The sequence below is a fragment of the Erithacus rubecula genome, assembly GCF_903797595.1.
Source record: "Erithacus rubecula genome assembly, chromosome: 19".
NCBI lineage: Eukaryota > Metazoa > Chordata > Aves > Passeriformes > Muscicapidae > Erithacus > Erithacus rubecula.
This window is the reverse complement of record NC_136671.1, coordinates 11,150,458-11,166,824: the sequence shown is the minus strand read 5'-3', so window position 1 is coordinate 11,166,824 and position 16,367 is coordinate 11,150,458. Positions and strand designations below refer to the sequence as shown.

At 43.4% G+C, this 16,367-nt stretch overlaps 1 protein-coding gene across 14 annotated transcripts in view; it reads left to right on the top strand.

The window, feature by feature from the left end:
- PITPNM2 (phosphatidylinositol transfer protein membrane associated 2) overlaps positions 1 to 16,367 on the top strand; it is a 122,419-nt gene that overhangs the window by 65,671 nt on the left and 40,381 nt on the right. For all 14 annotated transcript variants that reach the window (XM_079322320.1, XM_079322321.1, XM_079322317.1 and 11 more), the window contains exons 4-6: positions 8,500 to 8,714; positions 9,910 to 10,031; positions 11,140 to 11,373. In XM_079322320.1, the coding sequence (XP_079178446.1) occupies positions 8,500 to 8,714; positions 9,910 to 10,031; positions 11,140 to 11,373 (571 nt within the window). The remainder of the gene's footprint in view (positions 1 to 8,499; positions 8,715 to 9,909; positions 10,032 to 11,139; positions 11,374 to 16,367) is intronic.

Genomic DNA, 16,367 nt, shown 5'->3' with positions numbered 1-16,367 from the left:
CACCCATCCAGGTTATCATTTTGGGAAAACATTCAGAAGGAGCAAACACATCTTTTCTACATTCACTTTTTTCTTGTTGTGTAGTCATTATCCTTGAACTCTTACATTGTCTGGGATTCCATATCATGTTCCAAAAACGATTGGTTTTAGGGGAGTGAACTTGATGTTACCTGTTTTGTGTTTGTGTGCTCTCTTTCTCCTAACAAAGGTGAATGAAGCTGAGATAGTGTAACACAAACAATTTTAAACTTCAGATTTGCACTGATTTTAATACAGGACACAGCACTGCCAATCTTACTGAGCTTGTTGGCTGTCAAAAAATTTTCCTTCTGTATTTTTTTATTCTTGTTAAAGAAGGACAAAAATCTTGACTGGGATCTTGACTCTCTTTTTCAAATACCTGAAGGCAAGTAATGAATTAAGTGTTAGGAAGATTATGGGTATTTCTTCAAGCCAGTCCTCTGGTATTTTAGCACACAGCCCATTGTTAGTGAACAATTGCATTGGGTTCCTAAAGTATAAGGGATGTAGTCAGAGGATTAGGCTTGATCCAGAGCACCCTGAGTTGAATTTTGTCTCTGACTCATGATATAGCAATGTGCAACTTGCTTTGCCTCCCTTCAAACCAGGGACAGTAATTCTCACAGACAGTGTCTGTAGAATAGTTAATGCAGTGAAAAATCAGTTTAAAGACACGGAAGGAAATACTTAGAGTAGATGAAATACTGAGCTGGAAGTGTAGTAGACATTTTGAAAGATGAGGCATGTGGAGTAAACAACTTTGAGGTATCTCCATAATAAAGTGATCCCTAATTCATGTGCCTCTGGCACATCCAGCCCTGACTCTAAAGGAGTATGACTGGGCATCTTTGTAAGGCAAAGTGATTAATGAGTGGCCATGAGAAAGGTTCTCTTAATGCTGTAAATTTTTTATGATCCTGCACATTTGATTGTCCCCAAAATATCCTGTTTTTGTACAAGCAGCTTCATTAATATCTAGCCCTGGTTCTAAATAATGCAGTGCCTACAACGCTGGTACAAAGTGTGTGTGTTGCTGCTCTGTCTTGCAGGAGCCTGACACTGACAGCCCAGCCTGCCTTCAGCTTTTTGGGCTTTTTTTTTAACAAAAAGTATTCTATTACAAGAAAAGCAGCCAGGAGTGCTGGTGCTGATGGTGCTGCAGATGCAGCCCAGGTAATGTGCATACCTGGGTGAGAGAGGTCCCTTCCTCAGGGCCTCCTGCACCCCCAGCTTGGCTTGTGCAGCTCTGCAAGTGCCTCTGACACAAAGACCCTTCTGGGGTGACATCTCCTTGTGTGCTGGATGTCCCCTTGGAGCCAGCATTGAGGGTGGCTACAGGTCTGTCTGGTAGTCCAAATTCTTGCATGGTAAATTTAAGGGAAGATCTCCCCCCATCAAATCCTTTGCACAGGCAGGAGTGATCAGGTGGCAGAGCTGGGAAGGACCCAAAAGGGAACCCTCCTGCAAGCTACAGCTGATCAGTGCTGCATTGGGAAAACAGGTTTGTGGTTACTCTCAGAATTGTGTGCAAGTGGTGAGGTATCAGTGTTTGGGGACAGGGTAGTGCCTGGCTGGAACTGAAGCACATTGCCCAGCCATTGATCAAACCTGCAAGAGGAATGTTTAAACCAGCTGCTCTTTTGCCTTTATTAATGAAGCCGTTGATGAGGAACAGATTTCGTTCCCCTCTCCCCAGGGCTTCAGGTCATTCCTGTGTGTTTGGAGCAATGAGGCTCAAAGTGCTATTGTAAACTCCGTGTTGTGATCGTTATCTTGTTGACAAACTAACCTTCCTTCCCAAATAAGTATTGACATGGCCCTTCGTGTTTTTTCGGTTGTTTTTAACAGCACTAATTGGATTAAAGTAATTGTCACGCGTGAAGGATGCATGTTAGAGCACAAAGGGCACAGGGGAGGCTCAGCTCTGGCACCATGGTTACTGGTGACATCACTGGTTTGCTGTTCCCAGCAAGGATTCAGTGCAGCTGAAGCCCAGTGAGGATGGCCCAAACCAAACCCAAATTGCTGATGCAGCCCCTCCCATTGCCATGGAAACAGAGGATGCAGTTGAAAGGTGTCTGCATGCACAACGTGGTGCTCATGGTGTAAACAGAGCCAGGGCAGGGATGGTGCTATGGGGACAGTGGTGAGTCCTGTTGTGGTTGCACTTGACTTTACTGTGCACCCTGAGACAGAGGGAGCCTTGCTTAGAAGGACAAGAGCCAAACTTCCAAGTCCCTTGCTGTCCTCCAGCAATTTTGTGGTTGAGGGACTGCCAGTCCAACTTGGTGTAATTGTTTCTGATTGGAACTTACTAAATGCAGGCTCAAAAGTTCTGTTGAAACCATCCCTGAGATAACAGGGTTCCCATTATTAATGGTAATTAAGCCCCTGCCTACCTTTAAGATTTTTTTTTCAAGTACAACCATTAAGATTGTTCTCAACTCCTACAAAACAGAAGTAGAGAAGATTCCCTGTTTGAGGACTGTTTTGTTGTATTATGATAAAGGTCCCTACTCCAGCCCAGCAAAGAGCTCTGTCACAAATGGTTAGGGTGCTGAAATGGGGATTCAAAGATCTGGACATTGGATGTAGCCCTGCCAGCAGCTCTGTGTCTTCAGGTTAATTTCTTCTTCTTCAAAACAAAGCTCTTTTGTTGATTCCATGACCTTTAATGTGAGGGACTCAGATGTTCTGACAGCCTTTGACAGCCAGAAGTTGTGTGTGCATTTGTACTTCAGCACTCTCCTGCATAAGTAACAGTTAAGGGTGATTTTTAGTTTTAATTTATTTCCTGTAGCTTCCTGTTTGCTTTTAGAACATTGTGCACTGATAAAATTATGTTGGTTTTGATGTGATGAGAAGTTCTGCATCTTGGCTTCTCTAAGAGTGGAATATTTCCATCTCCTCTGCTCCCTTCTTTCACTTGGAAGAAAGCTTTTTGCTCAGGTATTGCCCTTGTTACAGTGATATGATTTTAATTGAGTATTTCAGAAGATAAGAAAAGAACATAAAGAAAAGAATAAGTTGTAAAGTATGAAACTATGGTACTTTTAGGATAGCTCAGCATTTTATTTTCATAGTCAAAGACGTAGGTTTTGATTACCTGCAGTAAACAGTGCCCATGAATGGGGCCTGGTCTATCAGATATCTGCAGGCAGAAGGTTGCTGGTGGTGAAAGCAGATTGCTGGTAATGAATTAGATGTCAGCTCAAATGCTGGTGAAGGAGTGGTTAACAGAAGCCAGAGCTGAGTCATTCCGCAGCAGGGGCGGCTGGAGGCAGGTTGGATACACCCTGAGCAGGCACTCCCTGCCTGCAGTGAAACCCCTGTGCAGCAGAGCTGTGCTGGCAAAACCTGTGAACAATAAACCAAACATTACTTCCAGCACCTTTCAGTCTTTCCTATTGTTCATCATTGGCTTTCTGGTTTTAGGTGCTGTTTAATTCAGGCACCTATGACTGGAATGTGCTGTAGTATTTTGTGTTTGTTTGTTTGTGGTGTTTGACTGCTGATATTGCCACAATAAGTCAAATTACCTGGCTGAGACTCACAGGCTGCTTTTCTCATAATCTCTCCCAGCTTTTCTGTTAAAGTTTACCAGGTGCAAGGTCTCACCTGCTCAGTACTGGGTGCTTGGAGGTTGGAGTGAGGATGGCAGCTGCTGGAGCATAGCAAGGAAGGCTCTTCATGGTGGGAAGAAGACTCCACTTTGGAAAATCAATTCAAAGAGTGAAATATCCCTCACCCTAAATAATGTTCAGCTGAAGATAGTTGGGAATATTTTTCCCTTAGCGTGTGAAAGAGATTGAGAGCAAAGAGTTTATTCCTCTCCTCTCCCCCAGCTTAAATTTTGTTTATACCTTAGGTGCCTTTACACTTCCTTTCTAAAAGTGAACAGAACAGGTCTGGTTAGTGAAAACAGGTCTTAAGAGCTCTCCAGTGATAGCAGGAGTCATCTTGCTGAGCAGCTTCAGGCATTTTTGTGGTCTGATGGATTGTGTGAGGCACTTCATGCTTTCTCTGGTTCCCAAAGGAAGGGTCTGTTTCTGGGGACTTAATTGGTGTTTGTGGTAGCCTTAGCATCCAAAACAATAAAAAAAATAGTAATTGGTCATAGAGAATGTTTTCTCAGCCTCCCTTGCCACAACAATATGAGCAAGTATGTTAGCAGGCTCCTCTGGGGATATTTGCTGTCATGTTCTTGTTCTGTGGTTACAGAGATGTCTTTGCTGTCCTTGTTAACTGAAACCATCAGCTGGCTGGAAACTTCTCATATCCCTATCTGTGTCTAAGTGGGCTAAAAAAATCCTGAGAGTGCAGTGTTATTTTAATGCATTCTCCCAGAAGAGTTTTGTCCAGACTATCAAAATACCCCCTTTCCAAATGGGAGCTGGAGGAAAACAAACACCCCCCAGAACATCCTCTGGTTATTGTTCCCAGACAATGATTTGTGTCTTCCTTACCCATGGATGATAGGTCTGTCATGCATGGTGCTGTCAGTCTTCATAATTGGAGTAATCTCAAATCAGAACTCTCGTGGGTCCTGTGGCACTGTGTGACTGCACTGCTGAAGGGAAGTAAGAACTGTATCAGGAAGCTGAAGCATTCCAACCTTTTGTAATCACTGTCTCACTTACTTAGATTGAGAGGTTGTTCTGTAAACAGCAATCAGTGGTAAACAAGGTGAGAGTGTAGTTCTAATCTGTTTTTGAAAGCTAGAACATGCCTGGATCACCCATTATCACCATGCAGCCTGCCCTGTCCTTGCTGCTCTCTGCAGGACCATTGCAGTGCTCAAAGGAGTTACAGTAAATCCACACCACTTCAGGAGAGGCTAAAGCAGCTGAGCTGGACTAAGCTTTGCAAGGTGTGCTGTGGTGTGTGGGACACATTTCTAGCTGGGTAAGGACATGGAAGATCTGAGGACTGATGAACCTGCCTGTGGAAGGCTCTGTTTACAGCTGTTTGTCTGCTGTTGAGAAGGGCAGATGATAAATGGGGTTAAGCTGGCCCAGTGGTTGATATTCATGGGAATTATTCATCTGTGATTGTTGTGCTGAGGTCATGTGCTGTGTCCCATGCTATGCTGCTGTGCCAAGAGATTTATTTTAATAGAAGCCTTTAAGTAACTGGCATTCTTGCTAATCATGGTGCATCTGCTTCTCTGGGTTCCCTGTTATGAGTAATTTAATGCTATTACTTTAGCTAGAAGGGATCTGTGTCACCATCTGTCCTGAAAAGCTATTGATGGGGCTGTGCAGAACATGGAGTGTCATCAGCAGGAGAGAGGGACTTGGAAAGGGATGACTGGATTTCCTTTTGTCATACAGTATAAGATGGTTTACTGTGATTGTGGCTTAGATAACCTGCATATAAAGGCTCCTAGCTGCTCTTTGATTTTGTTGGGGACCATTCCTCAGATATTTGTAAAATGGGAAGGTGCTGTGTCAGTAGTGAGTAGCAATGACCCAGGTAATCTGCTAAATAGTCTCTGCTTCTCTCTGAGGCTGAAACTTCTGACACTGACCCTCAAGTGCCTGCACATCAGCACCTCCAGCAGATATTCCTTGGAGAGGACCTGCCACACACTTCTCAAGCCAAATGTTTTCCTTGTTGAGGGTTATATTTTAATTGTTGTTTACAGACCACTTCCTTGTAACAAGCCCTCTCCAGGCTGTAGCTCAGGCACAGGAGGCATGAAGAGGTTACATGGCTGCAGAGCAAATTGCTCTTCACTCCCACAAGTGCTTCACTTTCACAGCACCACTTATGCCCAGAGTACCATCCTGGTCTCTCAAGTGCATGTGGCTAAAGTCTTTATTTTTATTATATGGGAAACATATTTTCTCTTTGTCCTTCTGGCTGGTCAGTAATTGCACTGTTCACCATCTCTGCTGATTCTTGGCCCTTCCTTACTCCACTGCAGCTTCTTGTCTTCTCCACAAGCTGCTAAGTGTGAGAGCCTGGAGGGCTGGGAAACAGCTTTGTGTGGGTTTATCCTGGGGAGTTTCTCTTTGATCATACTATCCTTCCCAGCAGTGTGGTGTGTTAGATAATTTGGGATTTTTTTTTTTTTTTTTTTTGTCAGCAGAGCTACTGCTCTTATTTCATATTCACCTGAGAAAATATTCTTGCTGCCCTTGTCATATCTTAGATAGATAAGTGACACATAGGATGGCTGTGAAAAGCCAAAATTTGTTTAAGGTTCATGTCTGGTTGACAAAGGCTGTGGACTGGAGTTGGTCATCTGGAAAGGCTAGAGGAGGAAGCATACCCTGCTCCAGAACAGGGTTTGCAGCCTGCTGCAAATGCATAGAAGTGAATAAAATAACCACAATTCAGAAGTGGGATGTGAAGTGACTTTCACAGAGAGTCTCAGTGAACTTGTTTTTTCCTTCCTCCCTTCTCTCACAGTGAGTTGGGACAGAGACACTGTGTCACCCTCACATCTTCTACCACCAGAGCATCACCAGTTCCAGGCTGTGTGGAGAAGCTGCTGATGGAATTATTCATGTACACCAAAAATTGCCCAGTATTGGGAGTTCTCCAGGGTGAGAGCCAGGCAGCTCATCTCCATGCAGAGAAGTTTTTGTTAAAATTGACTGAATGGGGTAAAACAAAATGAGGAATGGTAGTGTTAATGTGTAAAGGCCCTCAGTGGATTTTGGTCCCAAATGAGCACTTGCAGAATTGACTAGAATTACTGTAACTGCGCAGTCTAGAGGGGAGTTCTGAATGACTTGGCATGAAGAAAACTCATCTTCCCTCTGCTTATGATTTCCATGTGCTTCTGCCATATAATAAAACTCTGAATCTCTATAATTTGTGTCAACTGCTCAGAGCAGATTACTGTCTGACACTTTCACTGTGCTGGCAGGGTTACTGCCTTTTCTGAGTCCTTTGAATTAACCAGATTTTGGGGTCATCAAGATTATTTAATGTTATTATCATAAATATTTGTACAGGACTTGGTCAGTGCTTATATAAGAACTGAAAGACAGTAGTTTGTTAGAAAAGGATGTGTGCTTTAATGAGCTGCCTGCTGAGTGTTAGAAATAAACTGTAAAAAAGTACTTTCTGTTTTTGTTTGGTTTTTTTTCTATTGCAGTTTGTGGGGCAGAAAAAAAGTGATTATTTAGATTGTCAGTTATTTAGGTTTGTCAGTTACAGCTGTTTAAATTTAAAATCACTTGAGAGCTCTTTATAAACAAGGCTATTTACTCATGAACAGCTCTGTTGGCTTAACATCCTGTCCTCAAAAGATAAGAAGTTGATCTCTTGCAACTTATTAATAATTTTCTGTTAAACCATGTTATCCTTTGAATTGTTCGTATGCCAAAAATGAGGAGTTGTTATTGTGTTATATTTCACAGTTGATTCTTGGTATAAAATTCCTTTTTCCTCCCTTAATTTCCAAAGTACTGTGCTCTCAAATGCAAACAATAATCTCAAAATGCTAACAGAATGAATCTGTTGTTTGGAAATAAGGAAAGTTATACATTATCCAATCTGCTGAAATGTGTGAGAAATTAATAAATATTTGGTTTGCCTCTAGCTCATCTTAGAAGCACTGAAATTAGTATTTTTTTATTGAGGGAAATTTTGCCAGGTTTCTCACTGAAGGACAGTCCTACAAATAAGCCAAAATGCAGAGGCTGCCAGGGGGTGCCGTGATCATTCTGGCAAAACAACTTGGGTTGTTTCTTCTAAATATCTTAATTAGCAGAGCAAAGTCTCCAAGCTGTTCTTGGAGAGCTGCTGCTGGGCCAGATCAGTTGCAACAAACCCCCAAATCCTGTGGGTGTAGGTTATAGAATAGTCTTTATCACTGTGATCATGGAATCATTGAGGTTGGAAAAGACCTCTGAGATCATCAATTCCAACCTGTGACCAATTCCCAGCTTGTCAACTCAACCAGAGCACTGAGTGCCACATGCAGTCATTTCTTGAATGCCTCCAGGGGTGGCTCCAATGCTTGACCACTCTTCCAGTGAAGAAATTCTTCCTGGTGTCCAGGCTGGGATGCTCTGCACCAGGAATGTGTGTGGTTCTTCCTCTGACACATCACCATGGGGTTGTGCCAGATTGGCTGTGCTGTCTGCTGATGCAAAAGGTTTTTGTGCTGTTGGGTGGTTCAGAGCTGGAGCCAAGGGTTGGGGTGGGATGTGTTACCTGTTCCAGGAACAGGAATTGAGGTGTCATTGCATCTCCATTCAAACTGAACATCCAAATGGAAATATTTTCAGAGTCACAGATAAATCAAATGTTTGTGTTGACCTGATGATTCTCTAAATTTTGCCTTTATAATTTCTAGGTTTGCTAATCTTAGTGCTGGGGTGCTGCTGCACCTCTGCTGTGCTCAGAGGAGTCCTGGAAACATCCCCAGTGTCCAGGTGCTTTGAGAGCCTGGTCTCTGTATGATACCCTGGAAAATGAACATTTTTGTGATATACTTGTATTCTGTTTCCCTTTCAGAAAAAGAGCAGAGAGGAGACATGTGGGGAAGGCAGTGGGGTGGAGATCCTGGAGAACAGGCCCTACGTGGATGGCCCTGGGGGCAGTGGGCAGTACACCCACAAGGTTTATCACATTGGGATGCACATCCCCAGCTGGTTCCGCTCCATCCTGCCCAAGGCAGCTCTGCGTGTCGAGGAGGAGTCCTGGAATGCTTATCCCTACACAAGGACGAGGTAAAACTGGGCAAAACCACAGCTCTTTGTGTTAGAGAGGGCTTGGTGTCACTCTGGCAGTGGCATTTCCCTCTGATATCCTTCAGAGCAACTGGGGTCAAGTCCTAAAACTCCCATGAGCTCAGGAGTTTGCCTGGGCTGACTGCAAACTTACCTGAGGATTTGTGGCTCCTCCCTGTAAAATGTGGAACTGTTTTGTCTGTCAAAGCTTGGGGAATTGTGAATGGTTTTTATTTAGTCTTGTATCCTGCACTGTTCTGCTTAACAGATCTCTGCAAGCTCAGGGAAATTATAAATGTGCTCGGTGCTGGGATAGATGTCATGCTGAATCCTGTCAGGGAAGACAGGATTTGTACAGGGGAAAGAAAAAATCTTAATAAATAAATAAATAACCACAGCACTTCTTTTCTGGGAACTGCCTGTCATTTAACTAGAAAATAACAAACCTACATCCTATGGTTTTCACTCTGAGGAGGGAAGAGAGCCAGAGGCTCTGTGGAGCCCTCTGGGACCTCCTTGTTTCATCTGATTTTGTCAGGGAGGACTTCAGATACCCTGGAATAAATAACCTTTGTGCCAGTTACTCTGGTTTAGAGCATTTGCTCTTTTTCAGATTTACAAATCTGATATTCCTGTCATCTTGCACAGTAAAAGGGCTTGAATGGGTATTTTGGTTTTTATGCAAAATCTAGAAAAATTTCCTGGTCTGTGTTAGCTGGTCTCTGCAAGTAACACCAACCCTGGGAAGGTGGGGAGTCAGTGTTTGCATATGGGCTGTTGCCAGTGACTGAATATAATGGAACTGCCTGACTTTTAAGTGATTAAAGTTCACTTCCAGTCAGTTTTTATCTCTTCTCTTGAAATGCCTATGAGTCAATCAGTTGGCCAGGAAACCTGTGCTGCACAGAACTAGTTCATATTTTATTCTGCTGCAGGTTCCAGGGAGGAGCTTTGCTTTTCTCCTTGCACAGGTGCATTTCCAGGGTGTCCTTGTGTTAATATCTGTGTCACAACTTTTTAATATAGTGGGCCCAAAATTTATCTCCTTGCTGAAAACTGGTGAGCTTCTGTCTTAGGAAGTTATTAAAGAACAATCTGTAGTTGGTATTTTAAGCATATCTGAAGGAGAACATGAGTGAAGGCTGGCTGGGATTTGAGGCTGATTTTCTCTAAGCTGTGTTGTTCTGGCTCCCAGGTACACGTGTCCTTTTGTGGAGAAGTTCTCTATTGATATTGAGACATACTACAAAACTGACCCAGGAGACCATAACAACGTGTTCAACCTTTCTGCTGCAGAAAAAAGACAAACCATTCTAGGTGAATAGACTTTTTCTTCTACTTTTTTCTGGTTTTTCTTTTTTTTTTTCCTTGATATGTCCTTCTGTCTTCCCTAAAAACACACCTGTGTCACTCTCAGTGTCACTGAAGATTACAAGTAGAGTGAGAATACCAGAATTTTTTCTAGGCTTGATGTAAATCCCATGGAAATAATTTGAATCCCCCATCTGTAAATTTAAGTTTTTCTATCTTGCTTATACAGCTCCCAAGAGGAATAAGACATCTAATAAATTTGGGGGTAATTTTCCTTTCTATAGGAAACAGCTGTATAATTATGAAAATATTGCTGTTTATTTGTGTAAAATATTTCAAAAAAGTAATTTGTGCTTCACACTGTCCTCATTCCTGGGCCTGTCTGACTAGGCTTTCACTTGAGTCCTACCACTGCACTGAGAGGTGTCACAGAGCTGTCACTTCTTGGGAAGTGTGATCCTGCCCTCCAAACTTCAGATGCTTCTGCTGAGCTCTGAGGGCTGCAGGTCTTTAAAACACATTCATTCATTCCACTCCTGCTGCAGTTCCACTTCTGCATTGTTGGATTGTTAATTAGGACTTGAGTTAAACTTTCTGCTTTCCACAGTACATCTGGTCTAACAATAGCAGATGAGGAGTTCCCAGTCCCCTCATCTGGTGGACCCAAAGATGAGATGTTCCATGAGTAATTCTGTTCCATAGCAGGGCAGGTGTATTTAACTGTCTTGGCTGAGACAGCTGCAGTGCTGTGAGTGGCATTAGAAAAGCTGGAAGGTGAAATGTGCAACAGATCTGTGTGGAGCTGGAAAGGCAGAGTGTGCAGAGCTGCCAGAGTGCTGTGGATCTGCAGTTACTGTGGGCAGAAACATCTATTTGGAGCAAAGCCTCTGTTTGCTGGAACTGTGTGTACTCGTTCCTCTGGCAGAGCTGATCTCTGCCCAGCAGCAGTGTATAAACAATTTAAATATCAGTTGTTTTAAGTGTAAGTAAAAAGAAACTAAATTGCTGTAATGCTTCTGGTACTTAGTAAAACAGAAATAACTCATGAGAAATGACATTTTCTTGTTTTGCTCAAGAAAAGGAAACATCTAAATATTTTTTTCTCTTTCTATAGATCCTATTGATATTGTTAAAGATCCTATCCCTCCCCATGAGTACAAAGCTGAGGAGGATCCAAAGCTGTATAAATCAGTGAAGACTAAAAGAGGGCCTCTCTCAGAAGATTGGATTCAAGAGTACAAGAACAACCCAGGGAAATACCCCATCATGTGTGCATATAAACTGTGTAAAGTGGAGTTCAGATACTGGGGGATGCAGTCGAAAATCGAGCGCTTCATCCACGATGTTGGTGAGCATTTATGGTCTTGCAGAGTTCACTCCTTAATGTTTGCTCTGAATTGAAACATGAGGGTGAGGTCTGTGCAATGCATCACATCCCATGATATGTCTGTGAAGAGATTCTCAGATCTGATGACTCTGTGGGTCAGCTCAGAAAAAAAATCCTATTATTCTGTCACTTATAATCATGGTATGTACAAATCCAAACCACGTGTACCCACTGAAAAGGTTTCAAGTCCTTTGTAGCCAGGATCTTGCATTCTCCCCTTTTAATTTTTTTTTTTTAAGATAAACTTGCCAGATCATTTTAAAACTCTGCCAGTCTTTTTTATTGTGACCAAAATCCATCCTGAAGGGCTGCCTAAAGAAATAAGCTTCACTTCAGTGTCCTGAGTGGCTCCAGAAAACCACTCCCTGGAGCATCCCTAGTTTTTACCTGCCTTGTGACAGGGCTGCTGGGTCTGTGTGTGACTCTGAGTTGTGAGTAAATGTCCTTCTTTGATGGATGCATCATTCTTAGGTCAGGGCTTTTAAGGAGGAATTGGATGTGTCTGGGAGTAACTAAGTGGTGGCAGTGCTGGCAGTAATTTGTTCTTTGCAGAAAATCTATAAAACACATGATACAGTTTCTGAGCCTTGCCACCAATGACGAGTGGAAAACTTAAACAGTGTTTTAAAGGAGCACTGCCATCTGAAAAGGGCAGAGCTCTGGCTGTCCCCTAGCAAAGAAAATGCCAAAAAAAGGCTGTGTAGAGGATGCCACCACTTTCCTGTGCACTGTAAATCCTCCTGCATGACCTCTACAACTCTGCTTTTGATGTGCTAGTCTTCATGAAGTGCTTGATTCTAGCATAAGTAATTTTCAAGCTCTTTGCAGTCACACTGTGCTCCTGAGAGCCAATGTGAAAAACACTGATAGAGCAGTGGAGAATAGCATACACCTCTCTGAATGGTCATAGGTGGTTTTCTTACAGCTTCTTTGCTTTTCTTTAGGCAGGGGTGGAAGTTTTTCCTGCTGTAGACTGTGTTACAAGTGCCTCTCTGCACTGAACTCCCTTGGTGTTTCAGTGACACGGGTTAATTTAGTGTATGCTGGAAAACACGAGGCAGAATAACAACTCCATTGTATCTGTTAAATGAAAATTGAGCACGTGACTCTTCCAGTTGTTCAGAGGTGTTTGGCATAGATTAACTTGGTCCCTTAGAAACATTGCTTTTGTATTCCGTGAAAGATTGCCTGCCATTTCCCTCTTGATTGAAGCTTTGCAGAGAGCAGAGCCAGCTCATTGTCTGCCTTTCAAAAGCTTTTCCAGCCTGTTATAAAGATGGCAAATAGTGTTTTTCAAAGTGGTTAAGATGCATAAAATCAGGAAAGTCTTTTAGGCAAGACAAAGTAGAGTGAATGAAAAGTGAAAGTGAAGGCTTGGGGTGTCTGCAGGAGCTGTGTGGCCTCCCCCTGCCCTGGGATAGCCACGGGGAAGCCAGGAGTGGGCAAAGTGCCACAGCATTTGTACCAAAGCCAGCAATGCAGGAGCATGTTTAAGTTGGAAAGGTGTGGTTACAACAGGACTTACCAAGATTAGATGCAGATCCCCATGTGGGGCTTTCAGCTGGTGTCCAAAACAGACCTTTGTGCATTGTGCAGTGATGGTGAGCCAAGCTCCCAGGAGCCAGAGATGTTGTGCTGGGTCAGCCCCTTCTTCCTTGGCATTTTCCTCCTGGTTCCTCTGTTCCCAACTAAAACAAATTTTTTTTTCTTGAGAATTAGCTCACCTTGTTGAGGGTCACCAAGCCAGCAAGGAAACAAAGAGCAGGATCCAAACTGTGCCAAATGGGGAGCAATGCTTAGTGGAGCAAACTAAAATTAGAGAATGGGTTGAAAAAAGAGCAGGTCTGAGGTAAGTGATGGATGGCTGGTGTGATGTGGAAGGGCTGCTGAGCACAGAGGGAGGAACTCTGGGGGATGATGTTGAAACATTCTCACTCGTACTGAGTGCAGCAGCCATTCTTTCCCATGACTAATTGGACAGTTACTCAGTGCTTTGACAGCCTGAGACACAGACTAAAATTGTGATTGTGGGCTATTAGTCTACTTGGCTGTAATATTTGTATGCTTTTTTACTCCTTTCCCATAGATCTTAAGTTTAATTGGACTGGCACTGCATAATGTTCTGCTCCCACTTGCTTCCTAATGGTGCATGTGGGCTCTGAGTCTTTTGTTGTTAAACAAGTGTGTTGACTGTATATGGGTTATTAATTATATACTGTGCAAAGTGTGTTCCATCCCAGTAACTGGAGCTTTGTCTAAGCCACTGTGTCCTAGGCTAAATATGCCCAAATTGCTACACAGTGGTGGCTTTTGAAAGCTCTTTTGCAGAACTTTGGCCTCACTAAAGCACTCAAATGACTCAGTTCATCCACTGCTCACTGGATCCCAAAAGTAGAGTTTTGTCCTTCCAAGGGGAGGCAGGTTGCTGTTGGTATGATGTGACCACTGGCTTTTCTTTGTGGGGATTCTGAGCAAGGGAGGGCAGGGAAGCAAAGAGGTGTAACTGCAGGTGGATTGGTTGGATTGTACTGGCAAGGTTATGGGATATGTTGGGTCTGTCAGGAAATAGTGTTGCACATGGAAAATCAGGCATCCTGTATTTGTGACAGTGCATTATAAAATTACTTGGGAAGTTGCTTCTTGGTACAGAGTCAATGGGTATCTGAATAGTTGCTTCATTTGGATATTGAGGGTATTTGGGGCAGAATTTGTTGATGGATTTTCTAATTTATTTCCATTGAGTTCCTATTACATTTACTATTTTTATTTCACATTGAAGAACAAGCCCAGAACTACAGACCAAAGCTTTCTGAATTCCCATGAACCTGCTCTCTGCCCTGGCTTGTCTAATGGTCATTTACACTTCCTTTTGTATGATGGAGTCCAGCACCACAAATCATTTACAGGAGTCAGCACCTCATGGCTTCAACCAGCCTCTCATTGTTGAGGTGGTGAGCTGGAAACCAAATGATTTAAATGTTTGCACCCTGCTCAGCTCTTCACAGATGATCTTTCTGCACTGCACAGTGGGAAATGTTACAATAATTAAGTCAACACATGATGACTGGTGCTCTGAACTCAGCCTGCACATTTGTGCATGTGTGATGTGATTGTTTGTTTGTTTGTTTTAAACAAAGTGTTGCACTCTGGAGAAATGCTGGTCTGCTTAACAACTGATAACCAGCTGGTACCAACATCCTTCTCAAAAAAACCTCCTCCTGTTTTTTCTGGGTGACTTCAGAGAGTGCCTGATGAGGCTGGGGGGTTTTCCTCTGATTCTGGGGCTCAGATAAGCCTGGGACATGTTGGTGGAGGGGGAAAACCTGCTGGCAAGGCAATCTTCCAACTGTGCTGCAGCTGGGACAGTGTGTGACAAGGACTTCTCTGGCTGAGCAGGACACATTTACACCTTCCCTCCTTCCAGGGAGGAAAGGGAAAGCCAGCTGGGCCACAGATTCCCTCAGCACTCCCCTGATGGCCATCTGCTACAGAGAGAGGTTTTTTCCAATTATGCTCTTTCCTGGGTCTTGTGTCTTCCCTCCTTTCTTCACTGTCCAATCAGAAACTTGTTTTCCTCAACAATTTTGATACAAAAATGTTTTGAGATTTGGGTTTTTTTTCATTGCACAGGGAGAGCAGCAGTGTCTGGACAGGGGAGGTCAGTCATTTGTAGCTGGATCCTGGCTCCCTGTGGCTGTGTTGGACACTTGTTGTGTTCCCTGGCTCTCTGCAGGGAGGCTGCAGGCTGGGCAGGAATTCTGTGCCCACTGCTGTGCACAGAGGAACCCCTCAAGTTTTCTCTTCCCTAGCACTGAAACCTTTTTTCTGTGAGCCATGACTTTTATTTTTCCATTTCTTTTGTACCTTCACAGCCTCATTCTCCTCCAGATTTTCTCCTTGTGTTAAGAAAGAAATGCAGCACTGCTTGCACATCCCAGGTGGAGGCCAAATGCTGAGAAAGTAATCTGTTTTTTGGACTTCTTAACTAACCTGGAGGGGTAGAGACACAGCAGCTGTGAAGCCCTGCAGTGCTATTCTATTTTCAAAGCAGCAAAGCTTTAAGGAAGGGTGGTTTGGGATGTCTAATCAAAGGGATGTGAGCAGGGCACATGGGGAGGTCTGTGGGTTAGCAGGAAGCAGTGCAGGTGATTTTTGAGATCTAAGAAGGCAGAGAGGAACTTCAAGAGACTTTTTTTACCCCCAAGTGGTTTTCACGTTCCCTGTGATGTTAGTCCATTAAAACACAGATATGTGGTCGGTGGCATCTGTGACTACACAGAGAATTTCTGAGGAGTTGGGGCACTGATACATCAAGGCTGGATTCAGGAGCAGGAGTGGAGCCTGCTGAGCCCTTGAACGGGGGAAGCCGTGGGATAAAAGCAACATTCACTTCTGTGTCTGATCACACTCTGTTTTCAAGGTGTTCCAAGCAAGGCAGAAGTGGACACTGGGTGTGAATGTCCAAAGGGTGGTGAGGTGTTGGGGACAGCAAGAGAAATGTTTTTTTGGCTTTCACTGTGGGTGTGATGCGAATTTAATCTTGTTTTTTAAGCTCTGTTGGTTGTCAATCATAACAGGAGGTGAAGAGGCTAAAACATTCTCCTGTAGTTCTGCAAAAAGTAATCTGGCAGGGGAAATAACTCTGAATCTCGACTCAGGTTGAATGGAATTAAGCTGCTGAAGGCTGTCATTCTGCCCCCAGAAGGTCACACTCTGCTGGCTCAAACTTGCCTCTCCCTTCCAAAAGTCAGTCAGCAAAATGCATCAAATATTGATAGATTTAATCTGGCTGTGTAAATGAAGTTGAGGTTGAGCTGGTCCATGGCATTAGCTGCTGATCTCAGGGGCCATTTCCTCCTGACAGCCTGGCTTGGCATGACTGGTGGCTTAAGGACTGACCAAGGAGTAGAACAGACAATAAAGTGCTCAAACCTGGAAGGAGATAAACATGTAAA